Source organism: Chiloscyllium plagiosum, unplaced genomic scaffold, assembly GCF_037043375.1.
Source record: "Chiloscyllium plagiosum isolate Xiang-an unplaced genomic scaffold, Cpla_swu_hap1 HiC_scaffold_40, whole genome shotgun sequence".
Taxonomy (NCBI): Eukaryota; Metazoa; Chordata; class Chondrichthyes; order Orectolobiformes; family Hemiscylliidae; genus Chiloscyllium; species Chiloscyllium plagiosum.
Window position 1 is genome coordinate 32,435,044 of NW_028270178.1, and position 18,235 is coordinate 32,453,278.

The following is an 18,235-nucleotide window of genomic DNA, read 5'->3' on the forward strand; positions in this document are numbered from 1 at the left end:
TGTAGGGGCTGGAGGGGGGTTACAGAGATAGGGAGGGGGTGTAGGGGCTGGAGGGGGTTACAGAGAAAGGGAGGGGGGGGTCGGGGCTGGAGGGGGTTACAGAGATAGGGAGGGGGTGTAGGGGCTGGAGGGGGTTACAGAGATAGGGAGGAGGTGTAGGGGCTGGAGGGGGGTTACAGAGATAGGGAGGGGGTGTAGGGGCTGGAGGGGGGTTACAGAGATAGGGAGGGGGTGTAGGGGTTGGAGGGGGGTTACAGAGATAGGGAGGGGGTGTAGGGTTGGACGGGGGTTACAGAGATAGGGAGGGGGTGTAGGGGCTGGAGGGGGGTTACAGAGATAGGGAGGGGGTGTAGGGGCTGGAGGGGGGTTACAGAGATAGGGAGGGGGTGTAGGGGCTGGAGGGGGGTTACAGAGATAGGGAGGAGGTGTAGGGGCTGGAGGGGGGTTACAGAGATAGGGAGGGGGTGTAGGGGCTGGAGGGGGTTACAGAGACAGGGAGGGGGTGTAGGGGCTGGAGGGGGGTTACAGAGATAGGGAGGGGGTGTAGGGGCTGGAGCGGGTTACAGAGATAGGGAGGGGGTGTAGTAGCTGGAGGGGATTATAGACACAGGGAGGGACTGGAGGGCTTTTTCAGAGATAGGGAGGTGTGTAGGGGCTGGATGGAGTTACAGAGATAGGGAGGGGGTGTAGGGACTGGAGGGGGTTACAGAGATAGGGAGGGGGTGTAGGGACTGGAGGGGATTATAGAGACAGGGAGGGACTGGAGGGATTTACAGAGATAGGGAGAGGGTGTGGGGGCTGGAGGGGGTTACAGCGATAGGGAGGAGGTGTAGGGGCTGGAGGGGGGTGACAGACATAGGGTGGGGGTGTAGTGGCTGGGGGGGGGTTACAGAGATAGGGAGGGGGTGTAGGGGCTGGAGGGGTTTACAGAGATAGTGAGGGGTATATGGGCTGGAGGGGGTTACAGAGATAGGGAGGGGATGTAAGGATTTACAGAGATGGGGAGGGGGTGTGGGGGCTGGAGAGGGTTACAGCGATAGGGAGGGAGTGTAGGGGCTGGAGGTGGTTACAGAGATAGGGAGGAGGTGTAGGGGCTGGAGTGGGGTGACAGAGATAGGGTGGGGGTGTAGTGGCTGGGGTGGGTTACAGAGACAGGGAGGGGGTGTAGGGGCTGGTGGGGGTACAGAGATAGGGAGGGGATGTAGGGGCTGGAGGGGGTTACAGAGATAGGGAGGGGGTATAGGAGCTGGAGCGGATTACAGAGGTAGGGAGGGGCTGGAGGATGTTACAGAAATAGGGAGGGTGTGTAGGGGCTGGTGTGGGTACAGAGATTAGAAGGGGGTGTGGGGGCTGGAGGAGGTTACCGAGATAGGGAGGGGATGTCGGGGCTGGAGGGGGTTACAGAGATAGGGAGATGTGTTGGGTGTGGAGGGGGTCACAGAGATAGGGAGGGGTGTAGGGGCTGGATGAGGGAACAGAAATAGGGAGGGTTGAGAGGTAGGAAGTAGGTTACAGAAAGGGAGGTGGATGGGACAAGGATCAAGGCATAATCTGAAAGTAAAGGATGATAATGTTAAAGCTCCACCATCTCATAACATCTCTCTGCAGCATGGAACAAGCTTCTGTCTTTTAATGGATTAACGTGAGAGAAGTCTGCCACCTGAAAATTAATTTGCAAAAGAAAATAAGTTATTACTTTTGTAATGATAGCAAAACAGATCCAGAATATATTCAAAAACCTGACAGAGTGTTAGCCCTGGATCATAAAGTAGCTGATGTCTTGTTCTGGTAAAACAGAACACCGGATAGATTATGTCAGGAGTAACAAAGCCTGGAACTGGGAATTGAGGACGGATATGTTGGCTCCAGAGGGCTAGATATCCTTTATCTGAATCTGACCAGGACTCCACTCCGAGCAAGGGTTGTGTAGAATGGATGAGTTTCCCACGGCTGGTGCCGGTGTCTCGGCCAATGCTGGGTGTTCCGTCTAGTTTCAGTCCTTTTCTGCCACCATTTGGTAGAATTGAGTGACTTGCTGGGCCATTTCTGAGGGCAGTTAAAAGTCGACCAAACTGCTGTGGGTCTGAATCCACACACAGGCCGCACCAGGTGAGGATGGCAGAATTCCTACTCTACAGGATATTCCTGAACCAGATAACAATCAATGATAGTTTCACCATCACAATCACCGCCTTTTAATTCCAGCTAGTGTATTTATCAGAGTGTGAGGGTGTGTACAAGGGTATATGTGTGCTTGTGAGTGTGGACGCATGTGTGTGCCCATGTATATGCCAGTGTGCAAATGTTGACAGGGTGGTGCTGGAAAAGCACCCAAGGAGCAGGAGAATCAATGTTTCTGGCATAAACTCTTCAGCAGGTTCCTAATGAAGAGCTTATTCCCGAAACATTGGTTCTCCTGCTCCTCGGATGCTGCCTGACCTGCTGTGCTTTTCCAGCACCACCCTGATCTCCAGCATCTGCAGCCCTCACTTTCTTTTGGTGTATAAATGTGACGTGAACACTACCAGAAGAATTCCTGCGGTTCATATGTGTGTGAGAGGATGTGTAGATGTGGGTGTCTTTATGTGTCTGTGTAAATGTGCATGTTTGAATGTGTACATGTATGAACACATGTACACACATCTTATGTACTTATGTGTGAGAATGAATGTCTTGATATTTTTGTGTGAGTTCCAGTGACTGAATGATCAGCAACTGTTCTTACCAGATAACTGAGAGCCACTCAGGATCGAAGGACATGCTTACAGTGGAGAACAAAAATCGCAAAAGATATGACCATTGAAGTCAGTGCAAAAATCATCAGCATTGATGTTATTGCAATTGCTGCGTTCTACAAAACAAAGATATAGAAATAAATCAAACACCTCAGTAAATCACTGCTTAGGCCTCAGCTCGAGTATTGTGTATTACTGTGAGTGCCAAGACTAGATAAGACAGCAGTTATAACACAAAATAAAGTCTTTCAACAACTCTCTGACCTTTGCCTTGCCAATGGTGACAGAACATAAGTCATCCAAGTGCGTGAATCATAGAAGGTTAGGATGCAGGTGCAGCAAGTGTCAGGAAAAAGTCAGAGAGCCATACAGCATGGAAACAGACCCCTAGGTTCAACTCGTCCATGCTGACCAAGTTTCCCAAACTGACCTAGTCAGACTTGCCTGCATTTGGCCCATATCCCCCCTAAACCTTTCCTGTTCATGTACCTGTACAAATGTCTTTTAAATGTCACTGCACCTGCATCCACCACTTCCTCTGGTAGTTCATGTCACATACAATGTGACACGTTGGCTCAGTGGTTAGCACTACTGCCTCCACAGTGGCAGGGACCTGGGTTCGATTCCAGCCTCAGGTGACTATCTGTGTGGAGTTTGCACGTTTTCTTTGTGGGTGGTACAGTGGTTAGCACTGCTGCCTCACAGCGCCAGAGACCCGGGTTCAATTCCCGCCTCAGGTGACTGTCTGTGTGGAGTTTGCACATTCTCCCCGTGTCTGCGTGGGTTTCCTCCCACAGTCCAAAAATGTGCAGGTTAGGTGGATTGGCCATGCTAGTGTTAGATGAAGGGGTAAATGTAGGGGAATGGGTCTGGGTGGGTTACGCTTCGGCAGGTCGATGTGGACTTGTTGGGCAGAAGGGCCTGTTTCCACACTGTAAGTAATCTAATACAACCCACCCTCTGAAAAAGCTATCCCTCAAGTCCCTTTTAAATCTTCCTCCTCTCCCCTTAAAAATATGGCCCTTAGTTTTGAACTGCCCTACCCCAAGGGTAAAGGCTTTTGCTATTCACCTCATCTATGCCCTGCATGATTTCATAAACCTCTATATGATCACCCCTCAACCTCCTACGCTCCAGTGCATGTCCCAGACTCTCCCCATTACTCAAATCTCCAGTCCCCGCAACATCCTGGTAAATCTTTTCTGAACCCCCTCCAATTTAATAATATTGTTTCGATAGCAGGGTGACCAGAACTGTATACAATACTCCAAAACTGGCCTCTTATACAACCTCAACATGACGTCCCAAGATCTAAGCAATGAAGACAAGCGTGCTAAATGCCTTCTTATTGGGAAGGGGATTGGATGCAAGAGTAGGAAAGTTATGCTTCAGTTTTACTGGAGACTGGAGAGACTGCATCTGGAGTACTGTGTGCACTACTGATCACCATACATACAGAAGACCATAAGAAACACAAACAAGAGTGGGTATCGTGAACCCTCAAGCCCGCTCTACCATTCAATAGGATCATAGCTGACCCGAAATTCCTCACATCTATTTTCCTCCCCTTTCTCCATAACCCTCGATTCTCCAACTGGCCAAGAACCTATCCAGGTCAGCCTTAAATATACACAGTGAGTCAGCTCTCCATTGGAGGGAATGCAAAGACTCCCATACCTCTGAAAAATGAAATTTCTCCTCATCTCAGTCTTAAATTGGTGCCCCTTTTATTCTGAGACTCTCCCACATGGGGAAACACCCTCTCAGCATTGACCCTGTCAGGCCCCATAAGAACCTGGTAGGTTTCAATAAGGTCACCTCTCATTCTCCTAAACTCCAGTGAGTGAATCCCAACCTGTTTAATCTTTGCTGATAAGACAATCATCCTGTACCAGGGATCACCCTAGTGAACCTTCTCTGAACTGCCTCCAATTCAATACAAACTTTCCTTAAATAAGGGACCCATAGGTGCTCATTATATTCCAGATGTGGTCTCACTAACACCTTGTACAGTTGCAGTAAGACTCCTCTACCCTTATAACTCCAACCCCTTGAAAGAAGGGCCAGCATTCCATTACCGTTCCAGGTTACCTGTTGCCCCTGTGTACTAGTTTTCTGTGGTTTGTGCACTAGAACCGCCAAGTCCCTTTGTGTTGCAGCTTTCTGTAGTTTCTCTCCGTTTAAATAATAACTGCTTTATCCTTCGCCTTTCCAAAATGAACAGCATCACATTTTCCCACATTATACTCTGTTGGTTAACTTTCTGCCCACTTAGCTGACCTATCAATATCTCTGGAAACTTGTCTTGCTGCTTACCTTTGTGCCATCTGCAAATCAGGCAACAGTATATTCACTTCCTTCCTCCGAGTGGTTGATCTGTGTCATGAACAGTTACTGTCCCAGCCCTGATTCCCGTGGAACCCCATTGGTTACAGGTTCCCAGTCTGAAAAGCAACCCATTCTCCCTGCTCACTGTTTGCTGCCCATGAGCCAAGTCACTATCCACGCCAATACACTGCCTCCAATACCATGGGCTCTTCTGACTTAACTTTCTGGAAGGCCAAATACAATGCATTGACTGGTTCCCCTCTATCCACTCTGGTTGAGACTTCGAAAAGCTCTAATAAATAGTCAGACCACGGTTTCCTTTTCATAAAGCCACGCTGGTTCTGCTTGACTGGGTTATGATTTTCCAAATGTGCGGCTTCCTTGAGTATTGATTCTAACAGTTTTCCCACAGTACATGCCATGCCAATTGGCCTGGGGTTACATAATATTTGCCTCCTTCCCTTTTTGAAGAGATGTTTCACACCGGCAGGTTTCCAATTCTCTGGTACTTCTCCAGGATCCAAGGTTTTTTTGTAAATTTACAACCAGTGCATCCACAAAGTCGATAGATACTTCTTCCTGGATTGTAGGATGGAGACCATCATGGCCAATCTGCCTTTAGTCCCAGTCGCTTGGATAAGACTACTTCTCTAATAATCATTCCTCGCCCATGATCTTTACTTTACAATATAGAACAGCCTTCAATGTTGCGCCGACCTGTGAAAATAATCTAATGCCCATCTAACCTAAACCATTCCGTTATTATACATATGTCTGTTCAATGCCCTTAATGTGGGCGAGTCTAGTACTATTACAGGCAGGCCGTTCCACCCCCCCTACTACCCTCTGAGAGAAGAAACTACCCCTGATATCTGTCTGAAATCTATCACCCCTCAATTTAAAGCCGTGTCCCCTTGTGTTAGCCATCACCATCCCAGGAAAAAGGCTCTCCCTGCCCACCCTATCTAACTCTCTGATTATCTTATATGTCTCGATTAAGTCACCTCTCAACCTTCTTCTCTCCAACGAAAACAGCCTCAGTTCCCTCAGCCTTTCCTTGTAAGATCTTCCCTCCATACCAGGCAACATCCCAGTAAATCTCCTCTGAACCCTTTCCAAAGCCTCCACATCCTTCCTGTAATGCGGTGACCAGAACTGTACACAATACTCCAAGTACAGCCTTACCTGTGTCTTGTACAGCTGAAGCATGACCTCATGGCTCCGAAACTCAATCCTCCTACCAATAATTGCCAACACACCATATGCTTTCTTAACAACTCTATCAACCTGGGCGACAACTTTCAGGGATTTATGCACCTGGACATCTTTCTGTTCATCTACACTGCCAAGAATTTTACCATTAGTCCAGTATTCTGCATTCTTGTTATTTCTTCTGAAGTGAACTACCTCACACTTTTCCGCATTAAACTCCATTTGCCACTTCTCAGCCCAGCTCTGCAGCTTATCTATGTCCCTCTGTGATCCACAACATCCTTCAGCACTATCCACAACCCTGCCTATAAAATGACAAACAGCAGTGGCCCCAAAATAGATCCTTGTGATACACCACTGGTAACTGAGCTCCAGGATGAACATTTCCCATCACCCACCACCCCCTGTCTTCTTTCAGTGAGCCAATTTCTGATCCAAACCGCTAAATCACCTTCACCCCGAAACTCCGTACTTTGTGCGATAGCCTACTGTGTGGAACCTTATCAAATGCCTTACTGAAATCCATATATACCACATCAACCACTTTACCTTCATCCACCTGTTTTCTCACCTTCTGGAAGAACTCAATAAGGTTAGTGGGATGTTCTGAATATCTTCCACTGATGCAATATATCTGATTAACTGTTCTTGTTCCCCATTACTATCTCCCTCGACTCTCTTTCTAACGGGTCTATGTTCACTTTGACCTCTCTCTTGCTATGTGTGTGTGTGTATATGGATGTAGGTTTGCTCGCTGAGCTGGAAGGTTCGTCTCCAGACGTTTCGTCATCATAAAAGGTAACATCTTCAGTGAGCCTCTGAATGAAGCCATATATAAACAGATGTACATATACCTATAAAAATATATATGTTTACAGAAGTGAGAAGATGTTAATGCATTGGAAGCAGTTCAGAGAAAGTTGACTAGATTGATACCTGGAATGAGCAGACTGCCTTATCAGTAAAGGTTAGAGAGACTAGGCGTGTATCTGGAGTTTAGGAGAGTTCTAATTCTAGAACTAGAGTTTCATAATTTAAAAATACTTAAGAGGGAGATGAGGGAAGATTCTTTATTTTAAGAGGCTGAGAGTCTTTGGAATTCCTTTCCTCAAAGGTCAGTGGATTCTGAGTCCTTAAATATTTTAAGAAAGAGTTTGATAGATTCTTAATTGCCAAGGGGATGAAAGATTATCGGGGATATGCAGGAATGGAGAGTTGAAGTTAGAATCGGATCTTATTGAAGAAAAGAGCAGCTAATGGCCAACTTCTTTTCCATGTTCATCTGGTTTGTTTATGATTTCACTCCCTTTTCAAAGCCTCGGTTGACCCTGTCTCCCCTTTACTCTCAGGCAGCAAATTCCAGACCCTAACCCCTCGATTAACCCGCCTCCCCCTCACTCTCAGGCAGCAACTTCCAGACCTTAACCCCTCGAGTGACCCTCCCTCCTCCCCCTCAGGCAGCAACTTCCAGACCCTAACCCCTCGAGTGACCCTGCCTCCCCCTCACTCTCAGGCAGCAACTTCCAGACCCTAACCCCTCGAGTGACCCTGCCTCCCCCTCACTCTCAGGCAGCAACTTCCAGAGCCTAACCACTCAAGTGACCCTGCCTCCCCCTCACTCTCAGGCAGCACCTTCCAGACCTTACCACCTCGAGTGACCCTCCCTCCCTCCCCCTCATTCTCAGGCAGCACCTTCCAGACCCTACCACCTCGAGTGACCCTTCCTCCCCCTCACTCTCAGGCAGCAACTTCCAGACCCTAACCCCTCGAGTGACCCTGCCTCCCCCTCACTCTCAGGCAGCAACTTCCAGACCCTAACCCCTCGAGTGACCCTGCCTCCCCCTCACTCTCAGGCAGCAACTTCCAGACCCTACCACCTCGAGTGACCCTTCCTCCCCCTCATTCTCAGGCAGCACCTTCCAGACCCTACCACCTCGAGTGACCCTCCCTCCCTCCCCCTCACTCTCAGGCAGCACCTTCCAGACCCTACCCCCTCGAGTGATCCTCCCTCCCTCCCTCTCAATCTCAGGCAGCACCTTCCAGACCCTACCCCCTCGAGTGACCCTCCCTCCCTCCCCCTCACTCTCAGGCAGCTCCTTCCAGACCCTACCCCCTCGAGTGACACTCCCTCCCTCCCCCTCAGGCAGCACCTTCCAGACCCTACCCCCTCGAGTGACACTCCCTCCCCCTCACTCTCAGGCAACACCTTCCAGACCCTACCCCCTCGAGTGACCCTCCCTCCCTCCCCCTCTCTCTCAGGCAGCTCCTTCCAGACCCTACGCCCTCGAGTGACCCTCCCTCCCTCCCCCTCACTCTCAGGTAGCTCCTTCCAGACCCTTCACCCTCGAGTGACCCTCCCTCCCTCCCCCTCACTCTCAGGCAGCACCTTCCAGACCCTACGCCGTCGAGTGACCCTCCCTCCCCTTCACTCTTAGGCAGCACCTTCCAGACCCTACCACCTCGACTGACCCTCGCTCCCCTCACTCTCAGGCAGCACCTTCCAGACCTAAACCCCTCGCTGAGTGACCCTCCCTCCCCCTCACTCTCAGGCAGCATCTTCCAGACCCTATGCCGTCGAGTGACCCTCCCTCCCCTTCACTCTTAGGCAGCACCTTCCAGACCCTACCACCTCGACTGACCCTCGCTCCCCTCACTCTCAGGCAGCACCTTCCAGACCTAAACCCCTCGCTGAGTGACCCTCCCTCCCCTCACTCTCAGGCAGCACCTTCCAGACCCTACCACCTCGAGTGACCCTCCCTCCCCTCATTCTCAGGCAGCACCTTCCAGACCCTACCACCTCGAGTGACCCTCCCTCCCCTCACTCTCAGGCAGCACCTTCCAGACCCTAACCCCTCGCTGAGTGACCCTCCCTCCCCTCACTCTCAGGCAGCACCTTCCAGACCCTAACCCCTCGCTGAGTGACCCTCCCTCCCCTCATTCTCAGGCAGCACCTTCCAGACCCTAACCCCTCGCTGAGTGACCCTCCCTCCCCTCACTCTCAGGCAGCACCTTCCAGACCCTACCTCCCTCCCCTCACTCTCAGGCAGCACTTTCCAGACCCTACCTCCCTCCCCTCACTCTCAGGCAGCACCTTCCAGACCCTACCTCCCTCCCCTCACTCTCAGGCAGCACTTTCCAGACCCTACCTCCCTCCCCTCACTCTCAGGCAGCACTTTCCAGACCCTACCTCCCTCCCCTCACTCTCAGGCAGCACCTTCCAGACCCTACCTCCCTCCCCTCACTCTCAGGCAGCACTTTCCAGATCCTACCTCCCTCCCCTCACTCTCAGGCAGCACTTTCCAGACCCTACCTCCCTCCCCTCACTCTCAGGCAGCACCTTCCAGACCCTAACCCCTCGCTGAGTGACCCTCCCTCCCTCCCCCCTCACTCTCAGGCAGCACCTTCCAGACCCTAACCCCTCGCTGAGTGACCCTCCCTCCCCTCACTCTCAGGCAGCACCTTCCAGACCCTAACCCCTCGCTGAGTGAAAAGCTTTCTCCTTGTGTCCCTCGCTGCTCCTTTCACCAATCCCCACCAACCAGAATGGAGACTCCCTCACAACTCTATCCAGACCCCTCATGATTTTGAACGTCTTGATCGAACTTCCCCTCTACCTTCTCTTCCCCGAGAACTGGTTGAGTTTCTGAAATCGATCACACCACCATTCCCTTGGAATCATTCTCACGAACCTCTTCTGTGCTCTCTCTAAAGCAGAGTGGACTGACAGGGAACCCACCAAAGGCTACAAAGAGTGTCACCATGACTCCAAGTCCAGGAAGGAAGATCGGATGATTCTGTCAGCAGATACTGCTCCAATCAACCGCACGTTTCTCTCCCACTTTGACGGCTGAGAAACACATTGGTTAGTCCACCATCAGCAAATGCAAGGGCACACGTGGCCTTTGATAAAAGGAACAGAGAGCGACGCAGGCAGGAGTCACTTAGTTTAGGTTCAGGCCTGTGCAGTGCAGAGTGCGCATGAGATGGGATGTTTGCCAGGGTAGCCTGTGGAAAGACACTCTCCCCAGGTGTGTGCCAGTGGTCACGGAGAGTGAGGCCTTGGTCAACGAATGGTTTGGGTGGAAAACACGGCTCTGGCCTAACCGTGCAGGCAAAGGAACGCCGAAGAACCACGATCAGAGTGGTGGTGAGGGTGTCCCGAGCCACAGGGATGTGCACGTCCTTCAGACTAAGGGAGGTAGCAGAGGAGTGACAGCATGTGAGGAAGAGAGTCAGAGGGAAAAGCAGGAGGGAAGGGGAAAGAGAGAGTGAAGGAACGAGAGGGAGAGGGGTGAGACCGATGCAGAGAGTTTTTGCGAGGGAGACGGCCGGGGAGGGGCTGTGCAGGGTGGGAGGGAAGTGGAGAATGTGCTTGAGGGAGGCTGAGGGAATGTGAGGGAGGGAGGGGAGACCGTGTCAAAGGGAGGGAGACAAGGAGAGTATGAGGCTGGTGGGGGAGGGAGGGGCAGTGTGAGAGGGAGGCAGTGGGTGTGCAAACTCTGAGATTGAGTGACACACATTCCCATCCTCCCCCTCATTCTCCTTGCAACCCCCTCCTTCTCTCCCAATCCAAAACCTATCCACTAGGCCAGAAAAGGGGAAATGCCAAGGTAGGAAGGAAACCTGCTTCTGATAACAACTTTCAGACAAATTCCACCGAGGCCAGCTCACATTGTGCTCACCCAGATGCCAACACAGTATGACCCAAAAGCTTGGCTAAGCCTCAGACCCCTCCCTTTCCCCTGTCTGTCTCTCTCTTTCCCAGCTCTACTTGCTGACATCAAAGGCCAGGCAAGCTGCTTGCCACTCTGTAAAATGGACAACTTGATTAATTACTCATTGAAATGATCAATTTATTGATTGAGATTGCTTTTATTTTGGCAGTGGGGAGGTCAAATGTCATGTTTAATCTTTTGGCAAATCTTATCTTTCTGAAACTTGCTCAACCACACTCCCTGTGTGTGTGAAAAATGGACATGTTTTCCCTCACTCCCTGTGAAAAGGTTGGATGAGACTGATATAAAGCCTTATCATCGCTTTTTTTATATAAGATTCTTAGGGGCTTGACAGGATAAATGTGGAGAGAAACACAGAAAGTGCTGGAGAATGTCAGCAGGTCTGGCGTCAACTGTAGAGAGAATGAACAGAAGGTCTCAGGACTCTCTTTAACTGTTTTTATGACTGTACAGACGCTGCCAGACCTGCTGAGTTTCTCCAGGCCTTTCTGCTTTTGTTTAAGATTTCCAGCATCCCCAGTTCAGATGTGGAGAGGTTGTTTCCCCTTGTGGGAGGGTCTAGGACCAGAGGACATAATCTCAGAGTAAGGGGTTGCACATTTAAGACAGAGATGAGGTGGAATGTCAGTGAATCTGTGGAATTATTTACTGCAGAGGGCTGGATTGTGGAGTAAATTCATGGTTGAGAGAGACAGATTTTAAATCAGGAAAGGAGTGAAGGGGAAAGGCAGAGAAGTGGAGTTGAGGATTATCAGATCAGCCATGACCTCACTGGATAGCAGAGCACACTCAAGGGGCTGAATGGTATTCCTCTGCTTCTCTGTCTTAATGGTGGTGTTGTGGTATCTCTATGATATGAAGAAATTTCTCTGTCTTATTCTGAAACAACGTCCCCTAGTTCCAGATTCTCGTTCTGGATTCCCTACTCAACCATTCTGCTTAAGAAAGAAACCTTCAGACCAAGAATCAGTCTGTAGTGAACCTTCTCCAACTGCTTCCCAGGCAAGCCAGCCCCTTTCTGTCTAACTTTCAGGTTAATTGGATGTTCTGGTCAAAGGTTCTGCTCCCACATCTTAATAGGATGCCAGTGAATAGGTGGGAAAACTCACTCAGTAGATGTGTGTGAGATTGTTAATCCTGAGTGGTGCTGTCAAACCCCACACCAATGGGAAAGGATTTTTTTTAGAATTCTATTCCAAATACAGCTTTGACAATTTTCTTTGCCCAGTTCATGACAAGGTTATAATTTGGAACGGAGACTGCATTGACCCTTTTGAGCGGCCTTCCTCAATTATTTATTTTTAAATATCCCCTCACCCCCCGCACAAGTCTTATTTTTCTCAACAGTGTCATATCTATTGTTTCAAGCTGTTACCTTTAAGAATTGCTGCTGAGTAAGTCCTCCCTCCTGACAATGTTGAGACAATAATAGGGATAGCCACTTACAAGCCTCGGGAGATCTTGTCTGTTATTTTACCCTACTCTGTCACCCTGCTCTGCCACAGTCAAGGAACTGTGAACAGGTACCACGTCACCTCCATCCCGATCCCCAAATCCCGTTGTGCCTCCCCCCACCAACCCCTGACCCCTGTTCCTGTGACCCTTTCACAATCACCCCCTTTGCTTCTCCACCACCTTCCTGCCAAAACATGCCCCGTTAAATCGCATTCCGCAGGCCTGCCCGAGTTCTCCTGAAGTCTCACACTATTCCCCTCATAATTCATGACACATTTGAGGTTGTAGCACCAGCACTCTAAATCCAGGGCCTTAGCACAGATCAAGAGAAGTCAGGGTCCCAGTACTGTTCCTCGGGAAATCATATTGTGCCCTTTCCTATTCTATTGTCCATGGGATCAGAGCATCACTGGCAAGGCCAAGTATTTGTTTATTTTTCTCTTTGTTCTTTCATGGGATGTGGGCATTGCCAGCAATCGCTGTCCTTCCCTATTTACCGCTGAACTGAGTGATTGCTCGGCCATTACAGGGGGCAGTTAGGAAGCAACTACATTGCTGAGGAACTTGAGTCCCACGTGGGCCAGTTACGTTTTCCTTCCTTCAAGGACTTTAAGTGAACCAAATGGGTTGTTACAATAACCAGCAATGGTTCTCATGGCTGCCATGACTGAGACTAGGCTTTATCTGGACAGCAGGGAGAAAGTGAGGTCTGCAGATGCTGGAGATCAGAGCTGAAAATGTGTTGCTGGAACAGCACAGCAGGTCAGGCAGCTTCCAGGGAACAGGAGAATCGACGTTTCGGGCATAAGCCCTTCTTCAGGAATAAGGAAGGTGTGTCCAGCAGGCTAAGATAAAAGGTAGGGAGGAGGGACTTGGGGGAGGGGTGTTGGGAATACGATAGGTGGAAGGAGGTGAAGGTGATGGTGATAGGCTGGAGAGGGGGTGGGGGCGGAGAGGTCAGGAAGAAGATTGCAGGTTAGGAAGGTGGTGCTGAGTTCCAGGGCTGGGACTGAGATAAGGTGGGGGGAGGGGAAATGAGGAAGCTGGAGAAATCTGCATTCATCCCTTGTGGTTGGAGAGTTCCTAGGCGGAAGATGAGGCGCTCTTCCTCCAGGCGGCGTGTTGCTATGGTCTGGCGATGGAGGAGGCCAAGGACCTGTATGTCCTTGGTGGAGTGGGAGGGGGAGTTGAAGTGTTGAGCCACAGGGTGGTTGGGTTGGTTGGTCCGGGTGTCCCAGAGGTGTTCTCTGAAAGGTTCCGCAAGTTGGTGGCCTGTCTCCCCAATGTAGAGGAGGCCACATCGGGTGCAGCGGATGCAGTAATGATGTGTGTGGAGGTGTAGGTGAATTTGTGACGGATATGGAAGGATCCCTTGGAGCCTTGGAGGGAAGTAAGGGGAGAGGTGTGGGCGCAGTTTTGCATTTCCTGTGGTTGCAGGGGAAGGTGCCGGGAGTGGAGGTTGGGTTGGTGGGGGGTGTGGACCTGACGAGGGAGTCGCGGAGGGAGTGGTCTTTCCGGAACGCTGATAGGGGAGGGGAGGGAAATATATCCTTGATGGTGAGGTCTGTTTGGAGGTGGCAGAAATGATGAAGAATGATATGATGTATCAGGAGGTTGGTGGGGTGGTAGGTGAGGACCAGTGGGGTTCTGTCCTGGTGGCGATTGGAGGGGTGGGTTCAAGGGCGGAGGACCGGGAAGTGGAGGAGATGCAGTGGAGAGCATTGTCAACCACGTCTGAGGGGAAATTGAGGTCTTTGAAGAAGGAGGCCATCTGGGTTGTTCGGTATTGGAATTGGTCCTCCTGGGAGCAGATGCGGCGGAAGCAAAGGAATTGGGAATATAGGATGGCGTTTTTACAGGGGGCAGGGTGGGAGGAGGTGTAGTCTAGATAGTTGTGAGAGTCGGTCGGTTTATAGTAAATGTCCGTGTTGAGTCGGTCACCCGAGATAGAAATGGAGAGGTCTAGGAAGGGGAGGGAGGAGTCTGAGATGGTCCAGGTAAATTTGAGGTCGGGGTGGAAGGTGTTGGTAAAGTGGATGAACTGTTCAACCTCCTCGTGGGAGCATGAGGCGGCACCGATACAGTCATCGATGTAGCGGAGGAAAAAGTGGGGGGTGGTGCCAGTGTAGCTGCAGAAGATGGACTGTTCCACATATCCGACGAAGAGGCAGGCATAGCTGGGGCCCATGCGGGTGCCCATGGCTACTCCTTTGGTTTGGAGGAAGTGGGAGGATTGGAAAGAGAAGTTGTTCAGAGTGAGGACCAGTTCATTCAGTCGAAGGAGGGTGTCAGTGGAAGGGTACTGGTTGGGTCGGCGGGAAAGGAAGAAGCGGAGGGCTTTGAGTCCTTCGTGATGGGGGATGGAGGTGTACAGGGGACTGGATGTCCATGGTAAAGATAAGGCGTTAGGGACCGGGGAAGCGAAAATCATGGAGCAGGTGGAGGGCGTGGGTGGTGCCCCGAACGTAGGTGGGGAGTTCTTGGACTAAGGGGGACCGGACCGTGTCGAGGTAGGCGGAGATGAGTTCGGTTGGGCAGGAGCAGGCGGAGACAATGGGTCGGCCGGGGCAGTCAGGTTTGTGGATTTTGGGCAGGAGGTAGAAACGGGCGGTGCGGGGTTGTGGGACTATGAGGTTGGAGGCGGTGGATGGGAGATCCCCTGAGGTGATGAGGCTCTGGATGGTCTGGGAGATGATGGTTTGGTGGTGGGGGGTGGGGTCATGGTCAAGGGGGCAGTAGGAGGAGGTGTCCGCGAGTTGGCGTCTAGCTTCAGCGGTGTAAAGATCGGTGCGCCAAACTACTACTGCGCCTCCCTTGTCTGATGGTGGTGAGGTTTGATGGTGAGGTTGGGGTTGGAGAGGAGGGAGTGGAGGGCTGCACGTTTCGAGGGTGAGAGGTTGGAGTGGGTGAGAGGGGTGGAGTGGGTGAGAGGGGTGGACAGGTTGAGGCGGTTAATGTCGTGGCAGCAGTTGGCTATGAAGAGATCTTTATCTGGACAGTACGCTGGCTCAGTAGTTAGTGCTGCTGCCTCACAGAGCCAGGGACCTAGGTTCGATTCCACACTAGGATTTTGCATATTCTCTGGGTATCCTCTGGGTGCTCCGGTTTTGTCCCAGAGGCCAGAGAAGTGCATGTTAGGGGCATCAGCCGTGCAGGTTAGGTGGACTAGCCACGGAAAATGCAGAGTTACAGGATACAGTGGTGAGTCCTTGGAGGGTCAGGTGGACTCAATGGACAGGAGGGGGTTACAGAGATAGGGAGGAGGTGTAGAGGCTGGAGGGGGTTACAGAGATAGGGAGGGGGTGTAGGGGCTGAATGGGGGTTACAGAGATAGGGAGGGGGTTACAGAGATAGAGAGGGGGTGTAGGGGTTGGAGGAGGTTACAGAGATAGGGAGGGGGTGTAAGGGTACGAGGGGGTTACAGAGATATTGAGGGCTGTAGGGGCTGGAAGGGGTTACAGAGATAGGGAGGGGGTGTAGGGGTTGGAGGGGGTTACAGAGATAGAGAGGGGGTTTAGGGGTTGGAGGGAGTTACACAGATCAGGAGGGGGTGTAGGGTTGGAGGGGGTTACAGAGATAGAGAGGGGGTTGCAGAGATTGGGAGGGGTGTAGGGGCTGTAGGGGGTTACAGAGATAGGGAGGGGGTGTACGGGCTGGAGGGGGTTACAGAGATAGGGAGGGGGTATAGGTGCTGGAGGGGGTTACAAAGATAGGGAGGGGATTGCAGAGATTGGGAGGGGGTGTAGGGGCCGAAGGAGATTACAGAGATAGAGATTTGTTAGGGTTGGAGGGGGTTACAGAGATAGGGAGGGGGTGTAGTGGCTGTGGGGGGTTACAGAGATAGGGAGGGTGCGTAGGGGCTGGAGGTGGTTACAGAGATAGGGAGGGGGTTACAGAGATTGGGAGAGGGTGTAGGGGCTGAAGGACGTTACAGAGATAGAGAGATTTGTTAGGGTTGGAGGGGTTTACAGATATAGGGAGGGGGTGTAGGAGTTGGAGGGTTTACAGTGATAGGGAGGGGGTGTATGGGTTGGAGGGGGTTACAGAGATAGGGAGGGGGTGTAGGGGCTGGACGGAGTCACAGAGATAGGGACAGGGTGTGGGGGCTGTAAGGAATTACAGAGATAGCGAGGGAGTTACAGAGATAAAGAGGGGTAGGGGCTGGAGGGGGTTACAGAGATAGGGAGGGGGTGTAGGGGCTGGAGGAGGTTACAGAGATAGGGAGGGGGTGTAGGGGCTGGAGGGGGTTACAGAGATAGGGCGGGGGTGTAGGGGCTGGAGGAGGTTACAGAGATAGGGATGGGATGTAATGGCTGCAGGGGGTTACAGAGATAGGGAGGAGGTGTAGTGGCTGGAGGGGTTTACAGTGATAGGGAGGGGGTGTTTGGGCTGGAGGGGGTTACAGAAATAAGAATGGTGTGTCGGGGCTGGACGGGGTTACAGTGATAGGGAGAGGGAGCTGGAGCGGGTTACAGAGATAGGGAGGGGGTGCAGGGGTTGGAGGAGGTAACAGAGATAGGGAGGGGCTGGAGGGGGTTATAGAGATAAGGGGGCGATGTAGGGGCTGGAGGGGGTTACAGAGATAGGGAGGTGGCGTAGGAGCTGGAGGGGGTTACAGAGATGAGGGGGCGATGTAGGGGCTGGAGGGGGTTACAGAGATAGGGAGATTTGTTAGGGATGGAGGAGGATGTTTGTCGGGGATGGAGCTTTCAGAGATAGGGTGTATTTTCGGAGCTCTGACCTTTCGAGGTAACTTACCGTCTGGTAGACTGTTTCATCAGTGGGTGAGAAAATGACTGATATCAGGTAAAGCACAATGCCCCCTCCGGAAACAAAACTATTCAGGCAGTTCACCAGCAGGGTCACCCGAACCTGAGAGAATGGAACACAGAACACACTGCTCACAACAAAAAGAGAGAACAACCAAAAAAGGTGTACAAAAAGTGGACAAGCAACCCTAATAATGGGCCACATCGCCCAGATGTGTAGTTGCCATCAATTGCTGTTCATTCTAACATCTGCTGCATGTTCAGTGATCAATCTGGTTCCAAATTCAGCAGCATCTGGACATTAAATTCCACATTTGGGTTTTACTATCCCTCCACAGCCTTCGGAACCTCACCAGCCCCATCAAACTTAATCATTTCTGTCACCTCCACCAGGCCCCATATCTAAATTCCTCACAAAGCAAACCTCACAACCTTTAGAAGGCACTTGGATGAGCGTGTGAAACATAACATGGGGGAGTTGACGGGTATCTTCTGATTGTATGTATCAATGAAGTCTCCCGATCACAACCTCAAACACCTACAACCATTCCCACGTCTGTAATCTACACCACTCCCTACACGCCTTGCTCTCTCCAAAACCTCCTCCAATCTCTGACTCTTAGTGGGCCAGAGCTCTCAGTAGGAACTCTCCAACATTACAGCACTGCCTCATCACGGACCCTCCGACAGGGCGGCGCTCCCTCATCACTGACCCTCCGACAGGGCGGGGCTCCCTCATCACTGACCCTCCGACAGGGCAGCCCTCCCTCAGCACTGACCCTCCGACAGTGCGGCCCTTCCTCAGCACTGACCCTCCGACAGTACGGCCCTCCTTCAACACTGACGCTCCGACAGTGCGGCACTCCCTCAGCACTGATCCTCCGACAGTGCTGCACTCCCTCATTACTGACCCTCTGACAGTGCAGCACTCCCTCAGCACTGACCCTCCGACAGTGCGGTACTCCCTCAGCACTGACCCTCCGACAGGGCAGTGCTCCCT

The 18,235-nt window shown here is 51.6% G+C and overlaps 1 protein-coding gene across 1 annotated transcript in view; it reads right to left on the minus strand.

Moving 5' to 3' along the window:
• Positions 1-386: 386 nt before the first annotated feature.
• Positions 387-18,235, minus strand: part of LOC148138444 (high affinity immunoglobulin epsilon receptor subunit beta-like) — a 42,682-nt gene continuing 24,833 nt past the window's right edge. The window contains exons 4-6 of the mRNA XM_087981718.1: positions 17,225-17,338; positions 2,726-2,851; positions 387-1,660 (exon numbers count right to left, since the gene is read on the minus strand). Of these exons, the coding sequence (XP_087837844.1) occupies positions 2,744-2,851; positions 17,225-17,338 (222 nt within the window). The 3' untranslated portion in view covers positions 387-1,660; positions 2,726-2,743. The remainder of the gene's footprint in view (positions 1,661-2,725; positions 2,852-17,224; positions 17,339-18,235) is intronic.